This window comes from Vanacampus margaritifer, chromosome 19, assembly GCF_051991255.1.
Source record: "Vanacampus margaritifer isolate UIUO_Vmar chromosome 19, RoL_Vmar_1.0, whole genome shotgun sequence".
Classification (NCBI taxonomy): Eukaryota; Metazoa; Chordata; class Actinopteri; order Syngnathiformes; family Syngnathidae; genus Vanacampus; species Vanacampus margaritifer.
In genome coordinates, this window is record NC_135450.1 from 16412026 (window position 1) to 16432086 (window position 20061).

The 20061-nt window shown below is 43.4% G+C and overlaps 1 protein-coding gene across 2 annotated transcripts in view; it reads right to left on the bottom strand.

Moving 5' to 3' along the window:
• The window catches only part of myt1la (myelin transcription factor 1-like, a), a 31830-nt gene that overhangs the window by 4145 nt on the left and 7624 nt on the right, over window positions 1–20061 (bottom strand). For both annotated transcript variants that reach the window (XM_077552082.1, XM_077552083.1), the window contains exons 5-19: window positions 18955–18988; window positions 17464–17526; window positions 11825–12204; window positions 10420–11068; window positions 9016–9434; window positions 8815–8949; window positions 7084–7174; window positions 5015–5170; window positions 4706–4929; window positions 2697–3034; window positions 2391–2618; window positions 1209–1321; window positions 1064–1132; window positions 890–952; window positions 742–825 (exon numbers count right to left, since the gene is read on the bottom strand). In XM_077552082.1, the coding sequence (XP_077408208.1) occupies window positions 742–825; window positions 890–952; window positions 1064–1132; window positions 1209–1321; window positions 2391–2618; window positions 2697–3034; window positions 4706–4929; window positions 5015–5170; window positions 7084–7174; window positions 8815–8949; window positions 9016–9434; window positions 10420–11068; window positions 11825–12204; window positions 17464–17526; window positions 18955–18988 (3046 nt within the window). The remainder of the gene's footprint in view (window positions 1–741; window positions 826–889; window positions 953–1063; window positions 1133–1208; window positions 1322–2390; window positions 2619–2696; window positions 3035–4705; window positions 4930–5014; window positions 5171–7083; window positions 7175–8814; window positions 8950–9015; window positions 9435–10419; window positions 11069–11824; window positions 12205–17463; window positions 17527–18954; window positions 18989–20061) is intronic.

A 20061-nucleotide genomic window follows, 5' to 3' on the forward strand; every position in this document is an offset into this window, starting at 1 on the left:
GATTTGAAAAAAATCAGCCCCTTTCACCAGTTTCAACGATCATCACCAAATTGGATGGACATGTCTATCAGGGCAGGACACAAAAAAAAGTCTCAAGGATCCAAGCGCCAAACTTAACAGGAAGTCAGCCATTTTGGTTTGAGATAGCAATTTCGCACTCAGACGCCGTCCCTGGGAAATTAAAAAACAAACCGGTCGCCACCAAATTTGGTGGACACGTCTATCAGGGCAGGACACACCAAAAAGTCTCAAGGACCAATGACCCAAATTTAACAGGAAGGCAGCCATTTTGGTTTGAAACAGTAATTTGGCATTAAGGTACAACCCTTAAAAGATTTGAAAAAAATCAGCCCCTTTCACCAGTTTCAACGATCATCACCAAATTGGATGGACATGTCTATCAGGGCAGGACACAAAAAAAAGTCTCAAGGATCCAAGCGCCAAACTTAACAGGAAGTCAGCCATTTTGGTTTGAGATAGCAATTTCGCACTCAGACGCCGTCCCTGGGAAATTAAAAAACAAACCGGTCGCCACCAAATTTGGTGGACACGTCTATCAGAAGAGGACACACCAAAAAGTCTCAAGGACCCATTCCCCAAACTTAATAGGAAGTCAGCCATTTTAGTTTGAAGCAGCCATTTTGGACTTAACGAAACATTAAATGGAATGATTTAACCAAATGAAATCTTTGACCAAATTGCACACGATTGCTGTGCTTGATTGTGAACAAAGACGCTTACTTGATGGGCTCCTGCTCGTCTTTGTCTTCTTTGCTGTGGAGGATTTTGATGCCGCTTTTCTTGGCCCGAGGACAACCGGACAGGCTGAAGGATGGAAGAGGAAGCGTTGGCCAAGCCGCCGAGACCTTCAAAATGCAACGTGCGTTACCTCCTGTGGGAGGCGTAGTTTCCCGTGATGTGTCCCGATCCGTCGCAGCCGGGCGTGGGACACCTGAAGGGACACGCGGTGGATTTTAAGAAGAACGACCGCAAGAGTTTTGGTAGGTTGGAATCAAAGAAGGGCGCCGGGTCAAAGTTCACCCAGCCTCCCTCAGCCCCTCACCTGAGCTCTTGCGCGTTGGGGGTCATCACACCTCGGAGGTTCTTGTCGGCCAGCTGGCAGCTCGACAGCCTGCACGAGACCGCCGCATAAGCGTCCGCTCCGAACAAACAAGCAAGCGGCCGTTTTGCGTGATTTGCCTTCTTACGTGAGGATTTCCTTCTTGGGCTCCTTGTGGTGTTTTGGGCTGGACGCGGCGCTGGCCTCGGAGGGGTAGCGCTGCTCGTCCAGAAGGTCGTGGAAGGCGTCGAGCTCGTCGCCCTGGTGGGAACGCCGCAAACAAAGGCAACTACTCAAAAAGGATACTTTGACCATAACAGAAGATGATCTGTTTGATGATTTTCAAAATGAGAACATTTTAGGGCTCGGTATCGATTCTAATTTCCTCAATCGATTCGATTTCGATTCACAAGAGTTCAGTTCAATTTGATTGTTTTAAATCCAATTCCATTCATTTCAATTGAGTCCGATATTGATTAATTATAGAACATCAATTCTTAAATATGATATAACTCGACAAACATTAAACTCCTCATTAAATTTTGTGGAGGCAGTAACACGTGTTATAATCACTTAAGTGTCATACCAGCAAGGATGAGATGAAAATATTTTCCTAATTCTGATTCAATAAGTGTAAATATAAACTAAAAAGATTCGGAATTGTCTTAAAGTGCAATAAGACTTTGACTCATTCACTGGCAGCCATTTTTACCGAAGCAGCCCCCTTCGCTCCCGGCTGTTTTACAGGATTTTGACTGATTTTGCAAGTCCCACAGAATATTGTGTTCTATTGCTATAAAAACATGGAACCTACCAAAAGAAAAATTAGAGTCGCTTCTTTCATCAGAAAGTATATTTGTATCTGTTTCCATTTTGCAGCAAGTTTCATCATGATTCACATTCCTGTTGAAAATACTGGCAAAAAGAGCGATTTGCAACATGGCCCTGGTTGATCTCTTATACTCTGCTGCCACCTGCTGGCCATTGTTGTAATAACCACTATTGCTTTAAGCCATCTCTTCATGTCAGAAGCTACATCAAAGCCTTCTGTATGCGCTTGCATCAAAAAATAAATAAAAATTGTAAATACGTTTTGGGGAGTAAAGGACAAAGTATTAAAAAACATGTTTACACGTTTTTGGGTTTGAATGAGTTAAATACTTAAATTCATGAAAACAGTAAATTTCAAGAAAACAAAAAAAATTGGGCCTTTAAATAATAATTTTATGAATCAATATCAGGCTCAAAAAGGAAAATTGATTAAATATCAAACATCCGATTTTTTTTTTTTACCCAAGCCCAGAAAACCTGCGTCAGCTGTTGTGTTCACCTCTTTGTGCTGCAGCTCATCCACGCGTTTGATCTTGGTGTAGTCCAGCGGGAGGTCCCAGCAGTCGGTCTGGCTCAGCTGGTAGCGGTGGCTGTTGAGAAGGGCCTGGCGCTGGGGTGACATGGGCTGCAGCGGCGTCAGCACCGTCTCGCTGCCCTCCGGCCCGCCCGGCTGCCCGCCCGCGTCCACGCCGCCGCCGTCCTCCTCGTCCAGGTCGCCCGCCGCGGTCTGTCGCAAACACAAGACGGGGGATTGTCACGATAGTGTGTGTCTAAGATGCAAATGAGCTGGCCCCGCCCCTCCTACCTGCATCATCATGCCGTGCGTTTTCCCTCCCACGGCGTGCGGGAGCTCGCGACACCTGGTGGACAGGTTGAGGATGGCGGTGGCGGCCATGTGCGCCGCCTCCATGTCGTGCGTGTAATCGAAGCTGCTTTTGCTGCACGTGCTGCTGGCGCTGCTGCCACCGTCGTGCCCGCCGCCGCCGCCCAGAGACATACCGCCGCCGCCGCCGCCGCCCATGACGCCGGCCGGGTCGCCACCCAGGTCGCCGACGCCGCAGCTCAGGCTGCTGCTGCTGCTGCTGGGAGCGTAGCTGCTGGTGGTGCTGCTGGCCGGGCTGGACGTCTTGCTGTAACGTTTTGCTACGTGCCACAGAGATGAGGAAGATGAAGATTTAGCATGTTTGGATGGATGCAGTTGCACTCCAGTCCTGTCGGCGGCGCTGCGAGACCTTTCAACGTGTACACTCATTTCCATTTTTGAGTAAATATATGCTGTATTTTATGAAGTCAAATCTTACAAGAATTACAAAAATATTTTAAACCGAAAAAGCCTGCTTGTATTAAGAGGGGTGTGCCAAAAAATGATTTGAATGGGAAAATCGGGTTTGATTGAAAAGATGCGAGTGCATCAACAAGAACAAAAGCAAGAACAAGAAACCCATTGCATCCAGTGTTACCAACTCCCCAGTAAGGAAAGTACTGTAGCTACTGGCTGTCCTAAAAGTCGCTAAATGATGTCATTTCCTAATTTGCATAATTGAACACTTGCATGTAATAGTACAGTAACGGATGCTGTAGGAGAGAGGAATCATGGGAGGGGCAAAAAAGCGAATAAAAAACACTCTCAAGAACACTAGAATAAAGTCACCAAGAGGCTTTGTAAAGTCGCCATGTTTAGCGAAAAAGTGGTCAAGGTGGCAACACAGATTGCATCAAACCCTCTGGAATTGAGCTGTGCCCTATCGGATCAAATCGTAATCCCACCGAATTGAACCCCATCAAATCTCTGGACTCTAAAATCAAATCGTCTCCAATCATATCAGTATATAGTCACATGTGGACTGCAAAGCCTCCGCAGTGACGAAAAAGGGGACGCGGCGCGTCGCGGCGGCCGAAGACGGCGAGCATCGTGAAGGAGCGCCGACGCCTCTCCGTGAATCACGGAATCGCCGATGATGGCCGGCAGCCAAACAACAAGGCGGGCTCGCCTCCATTATCTCGCTCCGGCTTCATGCTGGCGCTTTTTGCTCCTCCTACATCCATCCATCATCCGGCCCAGAATTCCGCGCATCCCTGCCATCTCTCCATCACAACAGCAATGCATGCAGAAATTGCAAGTGTGTTTTTTTCCTCCGCTATATTTTATCCTTGTACCAGAATCTGAATCTGTCAATCAAAACTCAACATTATCATCTTATTTTTTGGGGGACAATTAGAATATAATACAAGCATTATGACTGCCGTATTAATAAGTTAAGATAAGATCCACTGATTGTCACACCCACCTAAGTGGGGCGAAATTCGTTCTCTGCATTTGACCCATCCCCTGAGGGAGCGGTGAGCAGCAGCAGCAGCCGCGCTCGGGAATCATATGGTGATCTAACCTCCCATTTTCAACCATTATTGCTGAGTGTCAAGCAGAGCGGCAATGGGTCCGGCATTTTTATAGTCTTTGGTATGACCCGGCCGGGAATTGAACCCACGACCTCCCAGTCTCAGGGCGGACACTGTACCACTAGGCCACTGAGCTGGTCCATATGGGTATGTATAGTGGAAGCTCTTTTACTTTCTTTAGTAACGTTAAAGGAACAGCGGTGATAAACTAACCCAGAAATGCTTATAAAATTCATCTGGAAACCCATCAGGACCTGGTGATTTGTTGTTGGGCATATTATTAAGAACTTATTTCAGTTCTTGGAAAGTAATTGGTGCTTATATAAATTTATTTGCAAAAAAATGTCATGGAATAATAATATAAAAAAAAGCCCCTCACGTCAAGTTAAAGCTAGATTTGTAGTGAATGTAGCTCACCGCCGTCGTACGGCTTGGGGGAGGTATCTCGACCGTGGTGGGACTTGCCGAGCGGACCCCTCTTGCCGTAGCCGCCGTGCTGGCCCTCGTATCCGCTGTAGTCGTAGCTGGTCTTGGAGTACTTCTCCAGCTCCTTGGCCAGGTTGGAGCGCGGCGTGCTGGTGGGGACGTTGTTCTTGTAGCCGTACTGAGGAATCTCCAGCTGCTTCACGAAGCACATGGGCCTAACAACGCAGCGGGGGATGTCGTTTTGCAACACACAGAATAAGTCTTATCATCATGAAGGGGCGGAGAAGAAGTGGGTGGTACCTGAGGACGCGGTCTGATGTCTGATTGGACTTGCTGCCGCCACCGCCGCCGCCGCCGCCGCCGCCGCCGCCGCCGCCGCCGCCGCTGTCCATCACGTGACTCTTCTCGTGCACCTTCGCCATCTTCTCGGCCGCCGCAATGGGACAGCCCGACAGACTGGACACAGTTCACCAATCGCCACAAGGGAAGCTTAATTCAACGTGATACTAGAATGGCAACACTGAGTAGTCCTTGCTTTGGCGCAACGCCCTAGCTCCGCCCCCACTATGCATCATATTGTCCATTATGAACGCGATTAAAACCACCTAACTGACCCAAGATCAGTTTTAGACAGTGATGAAAGACCTCGGCGTGTTACCGGCCGTTCTTCTCCCACTGCAGCAGTCGCGCGCGAGCCGCAAAAGGCTTCCACGTAACAAGCGTTACTTCAATCCAAAACACGAGAAACACCCACCCCACACTTTTATTTTTGGTTTTGGCTTCTACTTTGCAAAAAAAAAAAAAAAAAAAAGGAAAACAAAGAAAAAGCCTCCCCAGCAGCGAACCACGTTGGAGTTTCTTCCCTTTGGGGCCATCGTGACTGTGAAAATCAGATAAATTCAGGACCACATGATTATTTTATTACATGTATGTTGTTGTTTCTGCATTATTTTATGTTTCACATTAGCTTAAAGCTAGATGATTTTTTTGGGGATAAAATATGGGTTGGTTGAACATTTTGGCCTTTAAACGATCTTTAATTCTCATTTGTTTCTACAGAATATTTTTGATGATGTCAAAATGTGTTTTAATAGCTTTTAAAAGTGTTTTAAAATATATGGAAACATGTTTCTACGTTCTCTCACTGTGGTGGATTTTCACCGAATTCACCGCATGTCGCGTCCACAAAGCATCCACGTCGAGCGTTTGAACGCGGAGCGGCCAGCGGGAAAAGCGAGCGACACATCAGCCACTGCTGCTATGCGGGCGTTTCCATGGCGACGGCCAGACATGAAAGCCCGCGCGGCGCTGCGGCGCCTCGCTAACAGATGCTACGCTAGCTAGGGCTGCTTTGTCTCCTTCGCTCCCAGTGGGGCTGTACCACATAACGCCGCCGACAATGTGTGACAACGCGCCCAGGCAGATTTTCTTAGTAGAATACAGTCTTAAACTAACGAAATTATGGAAAATGTGCCAATTTGATTTTGAGAAATGGACACCAAAGCCTTCAGCTGACAAGTTGACAAAACACACCTGCATGGCACCCACGTCAGTGCCCGCTTTAGCGTCTGCTTAGAACGGGAGGACCCAAACTGCCAAAATTAAAAAATAAATAAATGAATGAATAAAAGTGACAATGAAAACGGATATGAAAAATATAATTAAAAAAATTAAGACAAAAATAACTATAAATAGAAATAAAAACTATATATGTATATATAGATTGTATATAAGTCAAAAAAAAAAAAAGAGATTCAAAAAATAAAAATAAATCTAAAAATAAATCTAAAAATAAATATACCAAAATAAATATCAATCAATAAATAAAAACGCTAGGCTCTAACAATTATTTATTTGTTTTGTTTTGTTAATTTTTTCCTTTTCGGACACATTATTACAGGTTACATCGATCACGTCATATCATTTGCAACATTGACATTGAAGCCCTGGCTTATTAGTAACCCGTCCCCATTGATTCTTACTATACGCATCAGTCATATACATTGATTATAATATTTCATGCTGCAGACGCTCTGTCAGGACGAAATGTTATTCAAATAAGGAGGCGGGTCCTAACGAGAGTGTTTTTGAATTATTGATTGATATTTAATTCTATTTTTAGAATTATTTTTGATTTCCTTTTAGTCGTTTTTCATTTTTTCTCTTATTTATTTTGTTGTTTTTATTTCCATTTATATTTATTTTATATATTATTATAACATATTATTTTTTTATATTTATTTTTGTGTGTTTAATTTTGGAATGATATTTTTTTTTATATCCATTTTTAGCTTCACCTTGATTTATTTATTCGTTTTTAATTTGGGCATTTTTGCTCCTCCTTACTTGGTGGCCGCTGGCTGACTCACCTGCGGTGCGAGTTCCTGTTGCTATTGACATGACCCCGTCCGGAGCAGCCGGGGGTCGGGCACTTTAAAACATTCTCATACATGGCAAGGACTTGACAGGAGAAGGTGAGAGAGACAACGAGGGTTAGGAGCAGACAGGAAAGTTAACCGGAAAAACCCGCGCGAACAGCATCCAACGTGCACGTGCTGCATGCAAACATTGGGAAGGAAGCGTCAGGTGCGAATGAATGGATGTGAACCGAGGATGGACAGAAAAGGTCTTAAAATTCGTCTGGTGCGGCGCAGGTGAGGCAAAGCGACTTCGGTTTGGAAGCTTCCGACGGGGCGAAATGAATGTTTGATCGAGCTATAAAAAGGCAGCAGGTAACGCCGCGATCGTCTTCACATCGCATCGGCCGACATCACAAAAAAAAAAAGCAAAAGCAGACGTCACCAGTGTGATGAGGGGGAAGAAAACAGATGAAAAAACATCAGATGCGACATGAATTTCATTTTTGATTACAAAGGATATTTCAAACAATTATGGCCCTTCATACATCGGCCAAAGCGATCTGTCAAATTTTTGCAGATTAATTTTACATTTACGTACTGTAACCATTTTTATTATATAATGATATGATATTTATTTTTCATTCATTAAATGCATTGTGAAATTCAATTTAATATTTTCTATGAATTTTACTTTTTTTTAAATTAATCATCTGATTAATCTGTAATTGGTATTTTTTTTCTGCCAAAAATCAGAATCGGACTAAATTTTTTAATAATAATTTGCTATTTTCCAAATTGTGTTGTATTTCAACAATGATTTTACCATTCAAACATCTAAAAAAAAGTCGAATAAATTAAATGAAGTAAGGCCAAGTTGTTTTAAGTGATTTGAAAATTTTACCCCCAAAATTATTTTAGTAAAATTGAAAATAAACGAATAAATAAAGATAATTTTTGCCAACAAAATAAATGACCAATTAATCCAACACAACAAACATGCAGGACGGATGATGCAGATGAAGATGACGCGTTTGACTTCCAACAAGTCATCTGAACTCTCGTTCATCTCATTAAATAACGAGTTCTTTGATTTATAGTTGCAAATAATTGTAACTTGTTTTAGCAACAAGTAGAGGGTCCATTAAAATTCATTCACTGCCATTGACGGTTATGGACGCCATTTGAATGCATCCAAATGAACTCATTTGCGCCCAAAAACGTATAAATACGTTCTATTTTAAATATGACCATGCTCCCAAAGACGTATTTATTTGTTTTTTTAATACTTTTTTTTATGCTAGAGCATACAGAAGGCTTGAAGCAATGGTAGTTATTACAAAAACGGCCAGCAGGTGGCAGCAGAGTATAAGAGATCAACCAGAGCCATGTTGCAACAAAGCTCTGCTTTTAACAGATTTGTGAATAATAATGAAACCTAGCTACATTCTAATGCTAATTGCTGCAAAACGGAAGCAGATAAAAATATACTTTTTTTTCCCCCGATGAAAGAAAAGACTCAAATCTTTCCTTTGGTAGGTTCCATGTTTTTATAGCAATAGAACACAATATTCTGTGGGCCTTGCGAAATCAGTCAAAATCCAGTAAAACAGCCGGGAGCAAAGGGGGTTGCTTCAGTCAAAATGGCTGCTAGTGAATGAGTAAATATTTAATAAATGTTAATAAAGTTCGATGACTTGTTTTCAGTGAGTCAAATGTGCTGCGCGGCGTGTAGCGACTTACTCTCAGGGGGGACGCGGTCTTTGTGAGGACAGCCGGACAGGCTGCGGTGATGCGGGTACAGGCCGGTCACGTGACCCGTGCCGTCACAGCCCGGCGTGGGACATTTGCTCTCCTTCTTGTCCCCCCGCGAGGATTCTAGACAACCACGAGACAGATTTACAATCAACGCACTTTGTGTGAGTCTGTGTGTGTGTGTGTTACCTTTTGTGTAGTAGCCCCTCTTGAGTCCGTCGTGGTGCATCCTGGACTTGCGTTCCTCGCCCATCCTGTGCTCTCCGTGGTGGTGGTGGTGGTGGTGATGAAGATGGTGGCGGTGGTCCCGCCGGGGCTGCTTGTGCTCCGAGAGCAGGCGGTCCCGCATGACTTTGGCGCGCTCCGACTCCAGCGCGATGGCCTTCTCCAGCAGCGACAGGTTCCCCTTGGCCATGTCGAAGGTGTCGTCGGAGCGCTCCGAGGCCACCGACGTGGTGTCCTCGTCGCCCTCCTGGCTGCAGCTGGTGGGGTAACCCCGCGACGCCGGGCTCAGCTGCTCGTCCAGCTTCAGCAGGTTGACCATGTCGGAGAAGTTGCGCTCCGGAGGGCCGCAGTCGTCCTGGCATCCCGGCTGGCAGACGTCGTACCTGACAGGACGGCGGGGCCGGCGCCACAAGTAGGAAAAAGGTTCAAGATTTGTTTCTAAATGCATGACGCAAGATAACTCAAAACTTTTACGACATGCTGCTAGCTAGTAAAGTATGCGTACACCTTGAAAAAGTATCTTCCTTTCAGATAGTCTGCTAGATTGATGGCATTAGAGTGCCTCGTTGTTAACCGTGAGTGTGCCAATGTCATGGTAAGAAAGACAGAAGCACCCGGAGGGGAAACAAAAGGGAAGAGAGTCTAACTTGACAGCTAGTGTGCTGACCTGGGGCTTAAAGGGAGCATAGCTGCTTTAGAGTGCCTCATTGTTGGCCCTGAGTGTCACAAAAATAATGCGGAAGAGCAAGGGGAAAAACAGCAACAATAAAAGTCCAATTTGACAGCCAGCATGTGGATCAGGGCTTTAGACTGGCGAGGCCACAATTGAGTGCCTCGTTGTTGGCCATGAGTGTGCCAATGTCATGGTAAGAAAGGCAGAAGCACCCCCGCAGGTGAAAAGAAGGCCAGAAAAGCAAGTCTAACTTGACAGCTAGTGTGAAGACTTGGGCTTTTAACTAGCATATCCGCTTTAGAGTGCCTTGTTGTTGGCCCTGAGTGTGTGCATGTGACAAAGAGAATGCAGAAGAGCAAGGGAAAAAAAACAACAACAACAAAAAGTCCAATTTGACAGCCAGCGTATGGACTGAGGCTTTGGGGTCAGGAGGGGGAAAAAACAAACACAATAAAAGTCCAACTTGACCGAAAGCAGACTTTAGGCTGGCGTGGCTGCTTTAGAGCGCCTCATTGTTGACCATGAGTGTGCGCACGTCACAGAGAGAATGTGGAAGAGCACAGGAAAAACAAACAATCAAAAAAGGCATGCTGACAGTAAGCATGTGGACCGGGGCCTCGGGGCTGGCACGGCCACTTTAGAGTGCCTCGTTGTTGGAGAGAAGGCGGAAGACCTGCACCCGCCGCATTGTGTACCTGTTGAGGTGGTGCGCTCCCTGCTGGTCGGCGTGGTTGTGCATTTGGTGGTGGTGGTGGTGCGCCGGGCAATCGGCCGGGTGCGTCTCGCTGAGTTTGCGGGCCAAGTCGAAGCACTGATTCCGCAGACACTCCAGACTACTGAGACACACTTCCTCCTCGCTTTCCTCCGCGTGGCCGCCGCCGCCGCCGCCGCCGAAGCCGAAGCCGGGCCGCCCGTTGAGGCCCACTTCGGGGTAGCCGTCATCCGGCATGACGGCGCCGTGGCCCTGCGCCAGGAGCTTGAGCGAGTCCACCGTCTCCCGGACCACGTCGCTGTCCAGGTCCACGCTGAGGTCGGCTTTCCTGTGGCCGCGCTCGCTGCCGTCCTCGTCCTCGTCGTCTTCGTCCTCGCCGCCGCTGTTGGAGGAGTTGCTGTTCATCTCCGACTCGGTCAGGGCCTGGTACGCCGCGTCTTCCGCGATCTTGCCAAGGTTGAGCAGAGACTTGGCCACCAGCTCGTCGTAGTTCTCAAACTCATCGCAGGGACCGGGACCGGGACCGGGACCATGTCCAGGGTTAGAACCTGGACCTGTGATGCAGCTGTGGTTGTTGTTATCATCCTTATGGAGTGGAATAAGCTTCGATTGTCCACTTGGTTGGTAGTCAACTGTCAGGAAGGAAAAAAGAAAAACGTAAAATTAGAAAAAAATTTGCGGCGTCAAAATTGTGCGTTCATTTTGTTATTTTAATTTAAAGTTCCTTTAACGCCAATTTTTTTTTGGCGTGCGATTAATGACCGCCCCTTACTTGGAAAGCCTGTACTGGGGGAATTGCAGTCGCAACGCAGCAGACACGCCCATGTCCAAATTTAGCCGTAAAACATTTCATAATAATAATAATAATATGCGGTCAAGTTTTATTTTACAATTTTAAAAATGTGCAGAACTTCACAAGTAACTTTATGTTAAAGAGTTGACAGCTCTTAATATGAAAAGCAAAATGCACTGCGCTGTCACCAACGTCTTACAGATGCAATTATGCCATCTAGTGGCAGAAAAAAGACCTGAACACAAATTAATATCACACTCGTTTTTTTACAGTACAGTACATCTTTTTTATTTTTATTTTAACTCAATTGTATTAATTATTAGGAAATTACTGTATCAATGACTAAAAGAAGCAGCCATATTTAATATGATTCTTTTATTATTGTATTTTATTATTGTATTTTTTTCCACTTTTATGTTAACAAGAGCATTTTATTGTACATTTAGAACAGATCTAAAATTTGCAATTAATCGTGAGTTAACTGTTGAAGTCATGCGATTAATTACGATTAAAAATGGTAAATGCCTGAAACCCCTAGAAAAAGTAATTGCTGTTGTTGCCCTGTTGCATGATGGGGAAAAAAAACGAAACTCACCCTGCTGATGATTGAGCTCCTCCTCTTCCTCGTCCTCCATCTCGTTGTGTCCTGCTGCCAACCCGGCGGCGTCCTCAGGCCGCTCCTCCTCTTCCTCCTCCATGTCATCAGAGAACTCCTCCTCCTCCTCCTCCTCTTCCTCCTCACCCTTCTCGCCTCCATCCTCCTCCTCCTCCTCCATGACTTCTCCTCGCTCCCTCTCCTCCAGGGCGTCCTCGTTGTAGTCGCCGTCTTCCTCCTCCAAGTCGTCCTCCAGCTCGTCGCCCTCCTCGTCCTCCTCGCCCAGGCAGGAGGCGCTGAAGGCTCTCCTCTTGGCGGCCGGCTCCAGCGGTTGCTTTTCTAGCGCCTTCCTCTTCTTGGCCAGCGGGCATCCGTACACGCTGAGGAGGTGATGACATGGAAAGTCAAACCCAAATCTTTGGACTATCATTTGAAACTCACTTGACACTTGTTGCCCTTCAAAATAAAGATTTGATTTGGAAACATTGCACTGGGAGACTCTTCCATTAACTCTGCGGGTGCGATTGATTATAGTTGCAAAATCTCGTACCGGTGGAACAGATTAATCCCACTTCCATTCATTTCAATGAGAAAGGACGATTTGGGATTTTAAGGATCAAGCATCCTCTTGGAAACATTGCACTGGGAGACTCTTCCATTAACTCTGCGGGTGCGATTGAAAGTACAATCACGATGGGTTCGATAAAGTTGCAAAATCTCGTACCGGTGGAACAGATTAATCCCATTTCCATTCATTTCAATGAGAAAGGATGATTTGGGATTTCAAGGATCAAGCATCCTCTTGGAAACATTGCACTGGGAGACTCTTCCATTAACTCTGCGGGTGCGATTGAAAGTACAATCACGATGGGTTCGATAAAGTTGCAAAATCTCGTACCGGTGGAACAGATTAATCCCACTTCCATTCATTTCAATGAGAAAGGATGATTTGGGATTTCAAGGATCAAGCATCCTCTTGGAAACATTGCACTGGGAGACTCTTCCATTAACTCTGCGGGTGCGATTGAAAGTACAATCACGATGGGTTCGATAAAGTTGCAAAATCTCGTACCGGTGGAACAGATTAATCCCACTTCCATTCATTTCAATGAGGAAGGACGCTTTGGGATTTCAAGGATCAAGCATCCTCTTGGAAACATTGCACTGGGAGACTCTTCCATTAACTCTGCCGGTGCGATTGAAAGTACAATCACGATGGGTTCGATAAAGTTGCAAAATCTCGTACCGGTGGAACAGATTAATCCCACTTCCATTCATTTCAATGAGAAAGGACGATTTGGGATTTCAAGGATCAAGCATCCTCTTAAAAAAAAATAAAAATCAAATCAAGTCAAGTAATAATGGCGCTTATTCGAGCACGGCCTCAATCATACAAATCCCATAACAGTTATTAAGTGACGGCAAAACCCGGCTTTAATTGCTCCAAAAACCGGCAGCACAATTACAGCCGCCCGCTAATGTGGATTTGAGGAAATCAATTAGGACCATTTCCATATGAAAGAGCTTCTTTGCTGTTTGGGATGCAAATGCGGCGAGGTAACGTTCCCTGGCTGCCATTTGGGGCATTAGAAACATTTTAAAAAACAGCTTTGCAAAGACAATAATAATAATGCGCATGTTGGATTTTCATCCTTGATAAGGGTTGCCAAAACATTAGGAACAGCACTGCATGAAAAAACTTACTTGACTGTAGGTACTTTTATTAAGACGACATTTAAATAAACATTTAACTCTTTGACTGCCAGACGTTTTCAGAAAAGGGATGCCCTGGGTGCCAACCGATTTAAGCATTTTGACTGATCTTTCAAGGTCCACAGAAAATTATGTGTTTGGACTATGGAAACACACATACTACCAAATGAAAGATTGGACTCTCATCTTTCATCAGAAAAAAAAAGTTGTTTCTACCTTATTCCGTTTTTCAGTAATCAACAATAGAAAATAGCTAGTTTCACCTCTGTTTTGAAACAAACGTCTTTTAACGTCTTTGGCACTCCTCCATAGGATCTTACTAAACGTTATTTAATGTTTTTGGCAGTCAAAGAGTTAATAATAATAATAATAATAATAAATAATAATTAAAAAAAAAGAATAATAAAATAAATACATTTAAATAACCACTTACTAAAACAAAATCTGGTGCGTTAATAACAATATATTAATTGATAAACAAAATATGGAATATAATACACTGTCGTCTGGTTTGTAATTCTTTCTTTTTTTTCTGGTTTGTAATTCTAACATATTGAGGAATAGGATGAACAAGTGAATCGAGAATTCTGGCCTATCCAGTAGCTTTTTTTGGGGGGGTTTTGTTTATTGTGTGTGTACCTAATCAAGTGACCAGTGAATGTGTGCAAACATCTGCTGTACTGTAAAATTTTTGTGCGCATGAAAACGAACAGAGACACTGCAGCATACGCGTGTGTGTGTGTGTGTGTGTTTGTGTGCGTGTGCGCAAGCATTTGTGTGACCTTGGCCACCTCGCGGTCTCCCGCCAATTAAAATTCCAGCAGTAATTAAAGCGGATCAGAAACGAGGGAACGCCGCAAGGACAAGCGACTGCGCATGGTAATTAGGTGGCGTGTGCGCGCGTGTGCGTGTGTGCGCGAGCGCGTGCGTGACGCTGATGGATTTCCCGCACGATGCCGTGTGATCGATTCGTTTGTGCGGAAGTGGACCATGTTTTGTGTCGAGGCGACGGCGTCATTAGCATGTTGCTACGCCGGCGCACTCCATTGATGCAGGGAAGCTAAATATGCTAAATGCTAATGTAGCATTTCCCGTATAGCTCGGGGCTGATGGCGCCGTCGCGCTCACACGCACCAACTAGGCTCAGCGTAGTATTTAAAATCAATTGTAGCAGCTTTTGCCAGCTCTGTTGCCGTGGTTACCGGCGATCCGCTAGACCTCGAGAAACACACGCGAGAGGGGAACACCTGGCGCGTGCGAGAGCGTCGTCAGTGCTTTTGTAGGACTCGTCTCCTCGTCATGTTCCAAAAAAAAAGTCAGATGGATCAATTAGAGCAATTAGCAAAAATAACTCAAATTAAAAATTGAAAAAACATTTTTGTTAATAAAAATAAATAAAACCCAAAACTAACTAAAACTACATCTTATGTTTATAAAATTAGTTAAAAAATAGAAAAAAATATTATTTTTTAATTATTATTTATTTATTATTATTATTTATAATCCTTATTTTGTTTTTATCTTTTTTTTTTTCAAATCGGCTTTTAGAATATAATTAAAATGTACTTATTGTTTGTATTGTCCATACAGAAGAAGGTCAGAATTCAGATTCAGAATTGTAATACATTAATTGAAGAAAAATCAAAGTAATACTAAAACAAACAAAAAAATGAACTAAAATGAAGAATTTTCAACAAAATAAAATTTAACAAACCTGCTCAAAAAATTAATTAAAACTAACTGAATTAAAAAAAAAAAAAAACAGGTCAAAGAGATAAAAATGAACTTAAAAGAAAAAAATAAAAATATTGCTCGCTCAAATGTAACATTTCGGTTCGCAAAAGATCTACCAATTAGTGGCTCGTAACTCAAAAATGTGTGGAGGTACTGCATGCTGAGGATAGACAGAACGGGATCATGCCAAACACCCCCCCCCACCCCCCCCCGGCAATGCCACGTATTGACACTCATCACCGTGGCAACGGTTGCACGCGTGTGCGGGTTCGTTAGAACGGAGGGTGTCAGCCAGGCGAGGGTGCGGAATGCGGGGCTCGCGGTTGCCATGGCGAGGGGGGGGGGGTGCATCCCTCCCGGTCGCCGTACTGCAGCATGCACACGGTCCTGTCGCCATGGCGACCGCCTCCAGAGAGCAGCGGAGGTAAAGCCGGGTAGACGCCAAAGGTACAGAGAGAGAGAGAGAGAAAAACGTAATGAGGAAGAGAGAGGGCGAGAGAGGGAGAGAGAGAAAGTGAGAAAAAGAGAACGTGAAACAGAAAGCGGAAGATAGAGACAGAAAAGGAGAGAAAGTGAGAGAGTAAAAAATGAGTGAGGGAGAGCTTGAGAAAGAGAGAAATAAAGAAAGAGAAGGAGAAGAAGAGAGAGATGGGAGATGGAGAGAAAATGGAGAGATGGACAGAAAATGAGTAAGAAAAAGAGAGAGAAACAGAAAGAGAAAGTGAGAACGTGAGAAAAACAGAGAGATGGAAAGACAAGGTGGCAGAAAAAAGAAAATGAGAAAGAAAAAACGGACAGAAAAAAGTCAGCAAGAGAATGAAAGAAGAGAGTAAGGAAAAAGATATGACGTGAAACGAGAAACACAAAAAGAGGAAGAGAAAAGAGCACAAGAGTGAGTGAGAAAGAGTAAAAGTGCGAGAGAGGACAGAAGAAGGAAGAGTAAAGGAAGAGAAAGAGGAAGAAAGAGAATGATTGAAAGCAACAAAAAAAAGAAGCGAGCAAGAGAGAAAAATTGAGTGAGAAAGAAAGAGTAGGAAAGAATAGAAAAATAAAGAGAGACAGAGAAAGACGAAGAGAAAGTGACAAGAAAGCAAGAAAAAGAAAGAGGGAGAAAAAAAAGAAAAGAGAGTAAGAGTGTGTGAGCTAAAAAAAACAAGAGACAAAGAAAGAAATGAGAGAGAGAGAAAGAGAGAGAGGTGGTCCCGTCATCACTACTGCCCCCTGGAGGGCAGCTGAGAAATCAACATCGCAAAGCACGCCAAGCACAAGTCACGTGACCAGCTGGCCGCCCTAGTGGTTGGCACGTGCGGCTCGCAACCAAGATGCATGTTTTGCACCCTCAACAACACGTTAGCATGCTTAGCATGTCGGCTACGCTCAAGTGGAGCCTTTCAATGGCCGTCTGCTGCTCCACATAAAAATGCAGATTCGGCAAAAAACACCCAAAAAAAAGTTGTGCGCCCCACGTGACCTTCCCGGCGCAACGCTGGCGGCCATTTGTCATCGTGGCCTTCTTATTATGATGTCGCCGCATCAAACACAGCTGGCCACACACACAAAACACACGCACACCCAGAGTTAGACGACTTTTTTTTTTTTTTTCTTCTCTGGAATGCTCACATGTGCACACGCACACACTCGGATTATAATCGTTTTGAATTTGTCATTGCACTTATGTTTTGATTTCATTTTGACTTATTTTTTTTTGTTAGATTTTAAGACTTTTTTCCCCTGAAAATTCTTCATTTTTATTTGGTGTTTATTAGTTTGAGCATTAGTGTTAGTTTTCTAAATATATGGAGTAATTGCAGAGTGCAAAATAAATAAAAAAAAAGTAAAAAAAAATTGTGTAGCTGTTCTGAGCAATGGGAAAAATTGCAAACTAAAATAACGTGATGTTGGTAATTGGTAAATGGAAATCTTTGCAACTTTTCAATAAAAAAAAAAATTGTGTAATGAAGTAAACTACAATTTTCAAATGATTGTTTGATCTTCCTTCTACAGCAATACCGAAATAAATACATTTAAAATGAACCTCGAAAGCTCATGATATTAATAGACAAAGATGAAAAAAAATCTTCAGTTATTATACTTCATAAAAAAAATTTTTTTTTTTTAATTTGAGATATTTTGTTAGCATTCGTTAACTATAATAAGACACGCACGCACACGTGGGAGCGGTCGGGCCTTACCTGCGGTGCCTCGCGTACTTCCCGCTCACGTGACCAGAACCGTCGCAGCCTGCCGTCGGACAGCTGAGAAGACAAAGACCACAGTCGGGAGACGTCAAGGGAAAGTTGATTCACATTTGGCAAGAATAAACGATTCACAACAACCTCGGTGATTGTGCTTTCACAAGCGTACCTAATGAAGTGACTATTTGACGAGCGTAGCTATAATCCGTTGAGCCTTTCTTCCGTCGCGGGTGTGACGCTCGCGACAAATCTGTTGCTCTTCCGGGATTCATTTTAGGCAGTAGGGGTGTGCCCCCCCCCAAAAAAATTTGATTCTCATAAGAATCGCGATTCTCATTTAGTAGGATTCAGAATCGATTTTAAATATCCCAAAATCAATTTTATTTACATTATTTTATACTGTCTTGCCTTTTGTCTGTGTGTGCCTTTATTTGGAGCGCTGTTCATGTTGTACCCGGTTTGGCCACTGGGGGGCAGTGTGGTTCCACGCGGTCTAAAACACTGTTAAGTTGTAGCCACATTAGAGAGTAGAAGGAAAAAGTCACGATCAAGTTATTCCAATAAAAGTAGTTTTTTTTTTTTTTTCAAAAGTGCCGCGAGTAGCGCGCTAATTAGCATGAGCGAGTCAGACCGGAGTAGATCATTACAATTCCTTGCACATCTAAAGATTGAAGCGAAAAACATTGTCAATCAAATCATTTGGAATCAAAAATCGATTCTGAATCGAATTTGACCCCCAAAAAATCGGAATCGAATCGTAAGGCATTCAAAGATTCCCACACACATATTCACCCACATACAAAAAAAAAAATACAAAAAAAAATACAAAAAAAAATCAAAAAAAAAATAAAAAAATATATATATATATATAAAAAAAATACAAAAAAAAAAAAAAAATATATATATATATATATATATATATATATATATAAAAATACAAAAAAATAAAATAAAATAAATATATATATATATATATATATATATATATATATATATAAAAAAAAAGGAGAGCAATGATGATGACCGAATGAACAATACTAAGCTCTCCAGAAAAAAATAAAAAAAGATTCCCACCCCTATTAGGCAGTAATTGAAATCTTATGAATTATAGTATATTTATTGCGTCTTAGGTTGGTTTTGTCAGCATTCATACGAAGTTTAGCTCAAAATTTGGATCATTATGACGTACGCAAACATGACGTGCCAACCCCCATTGCGCGTGTGCGCGTCGATTTCAGCGGCCTCGCGAAGCCTCCGGCAGAACAACAGCATCATTTAATTCGCCGTGAGTCACTGTTTGCATCAAAAGTAAGTGAGCGTGCGCGTGCGACAGGACACGGTGTTTTGAGTCAGACTCTGCCCCGCATGGAAATTGATTTGTAATCTCCCTGCATGCATTCTTATTTATCACTTAATGAGATGGTGCCCACACACACACACACACACACACACACACACACACAAAATTAAAACCCGACGCTGACATACCTGAACAATTCCTGCGTCATGGCCTCCATGATAGCTTCACGCGGGGAAAACGGTGAGTGAAGACAGTTAGCGCCGGCTCGTGACAACAAGTTACCACGTCAACATGACGGACACAAAAAGTGTTCTCGAGAAGTACAAAGAAGGCGCCAGAGCTAAAACAAGAACAAGGAGATGTAAGTGCAATAACATGCGAGGGAGCGAGAAGTACGGAAACAGTTGCAGAGACGAGGGAAATAGAGTCATTAGACGATGCAAAAAAAAATAAAAATGAGAAGGCAAAGGTAGGAAGAAAAGAGGAGAAAGAAGGACATTAAAGGAAGAATGAAGACAGAAAAAAAAGACGTAAAAAAGGAGAATGAGGAGTTCATCAACGGAAGTAAAAAGAAAAAAGGAGGAAGCTAAAAAGACAAAGGAGGAGTAAAAGCGCGCAAAAAAAGGAGACAGAAGGGAGTTAACGGGAGGACTTGCAGCAGTGGTGTCAAACCTACGGCCCGCGGGCCGGATCGGGCCCGCAAAGGGGTTTAATCCGGCCCGTGAGATGATTTGGTAAATGATGATGATTTTGTCGGACCAAAATTAATCAGCTGGCCACAATCAAAACATTCATTTGTCATTTCGCAAGCAGTCCTCAGATGAGCAAAGCAACTTTATTTTACACGCAACCTAAAAAATAAAAAAATAAAGTGTAAAAAATCATAGACAGACATAAACGTGTTAAATACGACATTTGCTGGAAACGCAAACAAATATGACAAGGATGAACGTACTTCGCTAACAATGCATTCTGGGAACAACATATACGCAAAAACAGGTGGATTTAACACATCTGGAACTCACACATGCAAAGCGTTGTATTCGTGTTATTTTTTGGAACAATAAATACGATTACAGTTGAGCGCCGCAATTTAGGGCTGGCTCACAAATAGCGAAAAGATGCGTATCATTGGCGGAAATTGTTTTTAAGTGATATTTTTACCGATCCGGCCCACTGAGCTGATATGAGTTTGACACCCCTGACGTTGGGGATGTTACGAGGAGAAAGGAGGAGTTAGTTGAGGAGAGTAAAAAGGAGGAAAAAGGAGCAGCCGGAGTCAGTAACGACAAGGA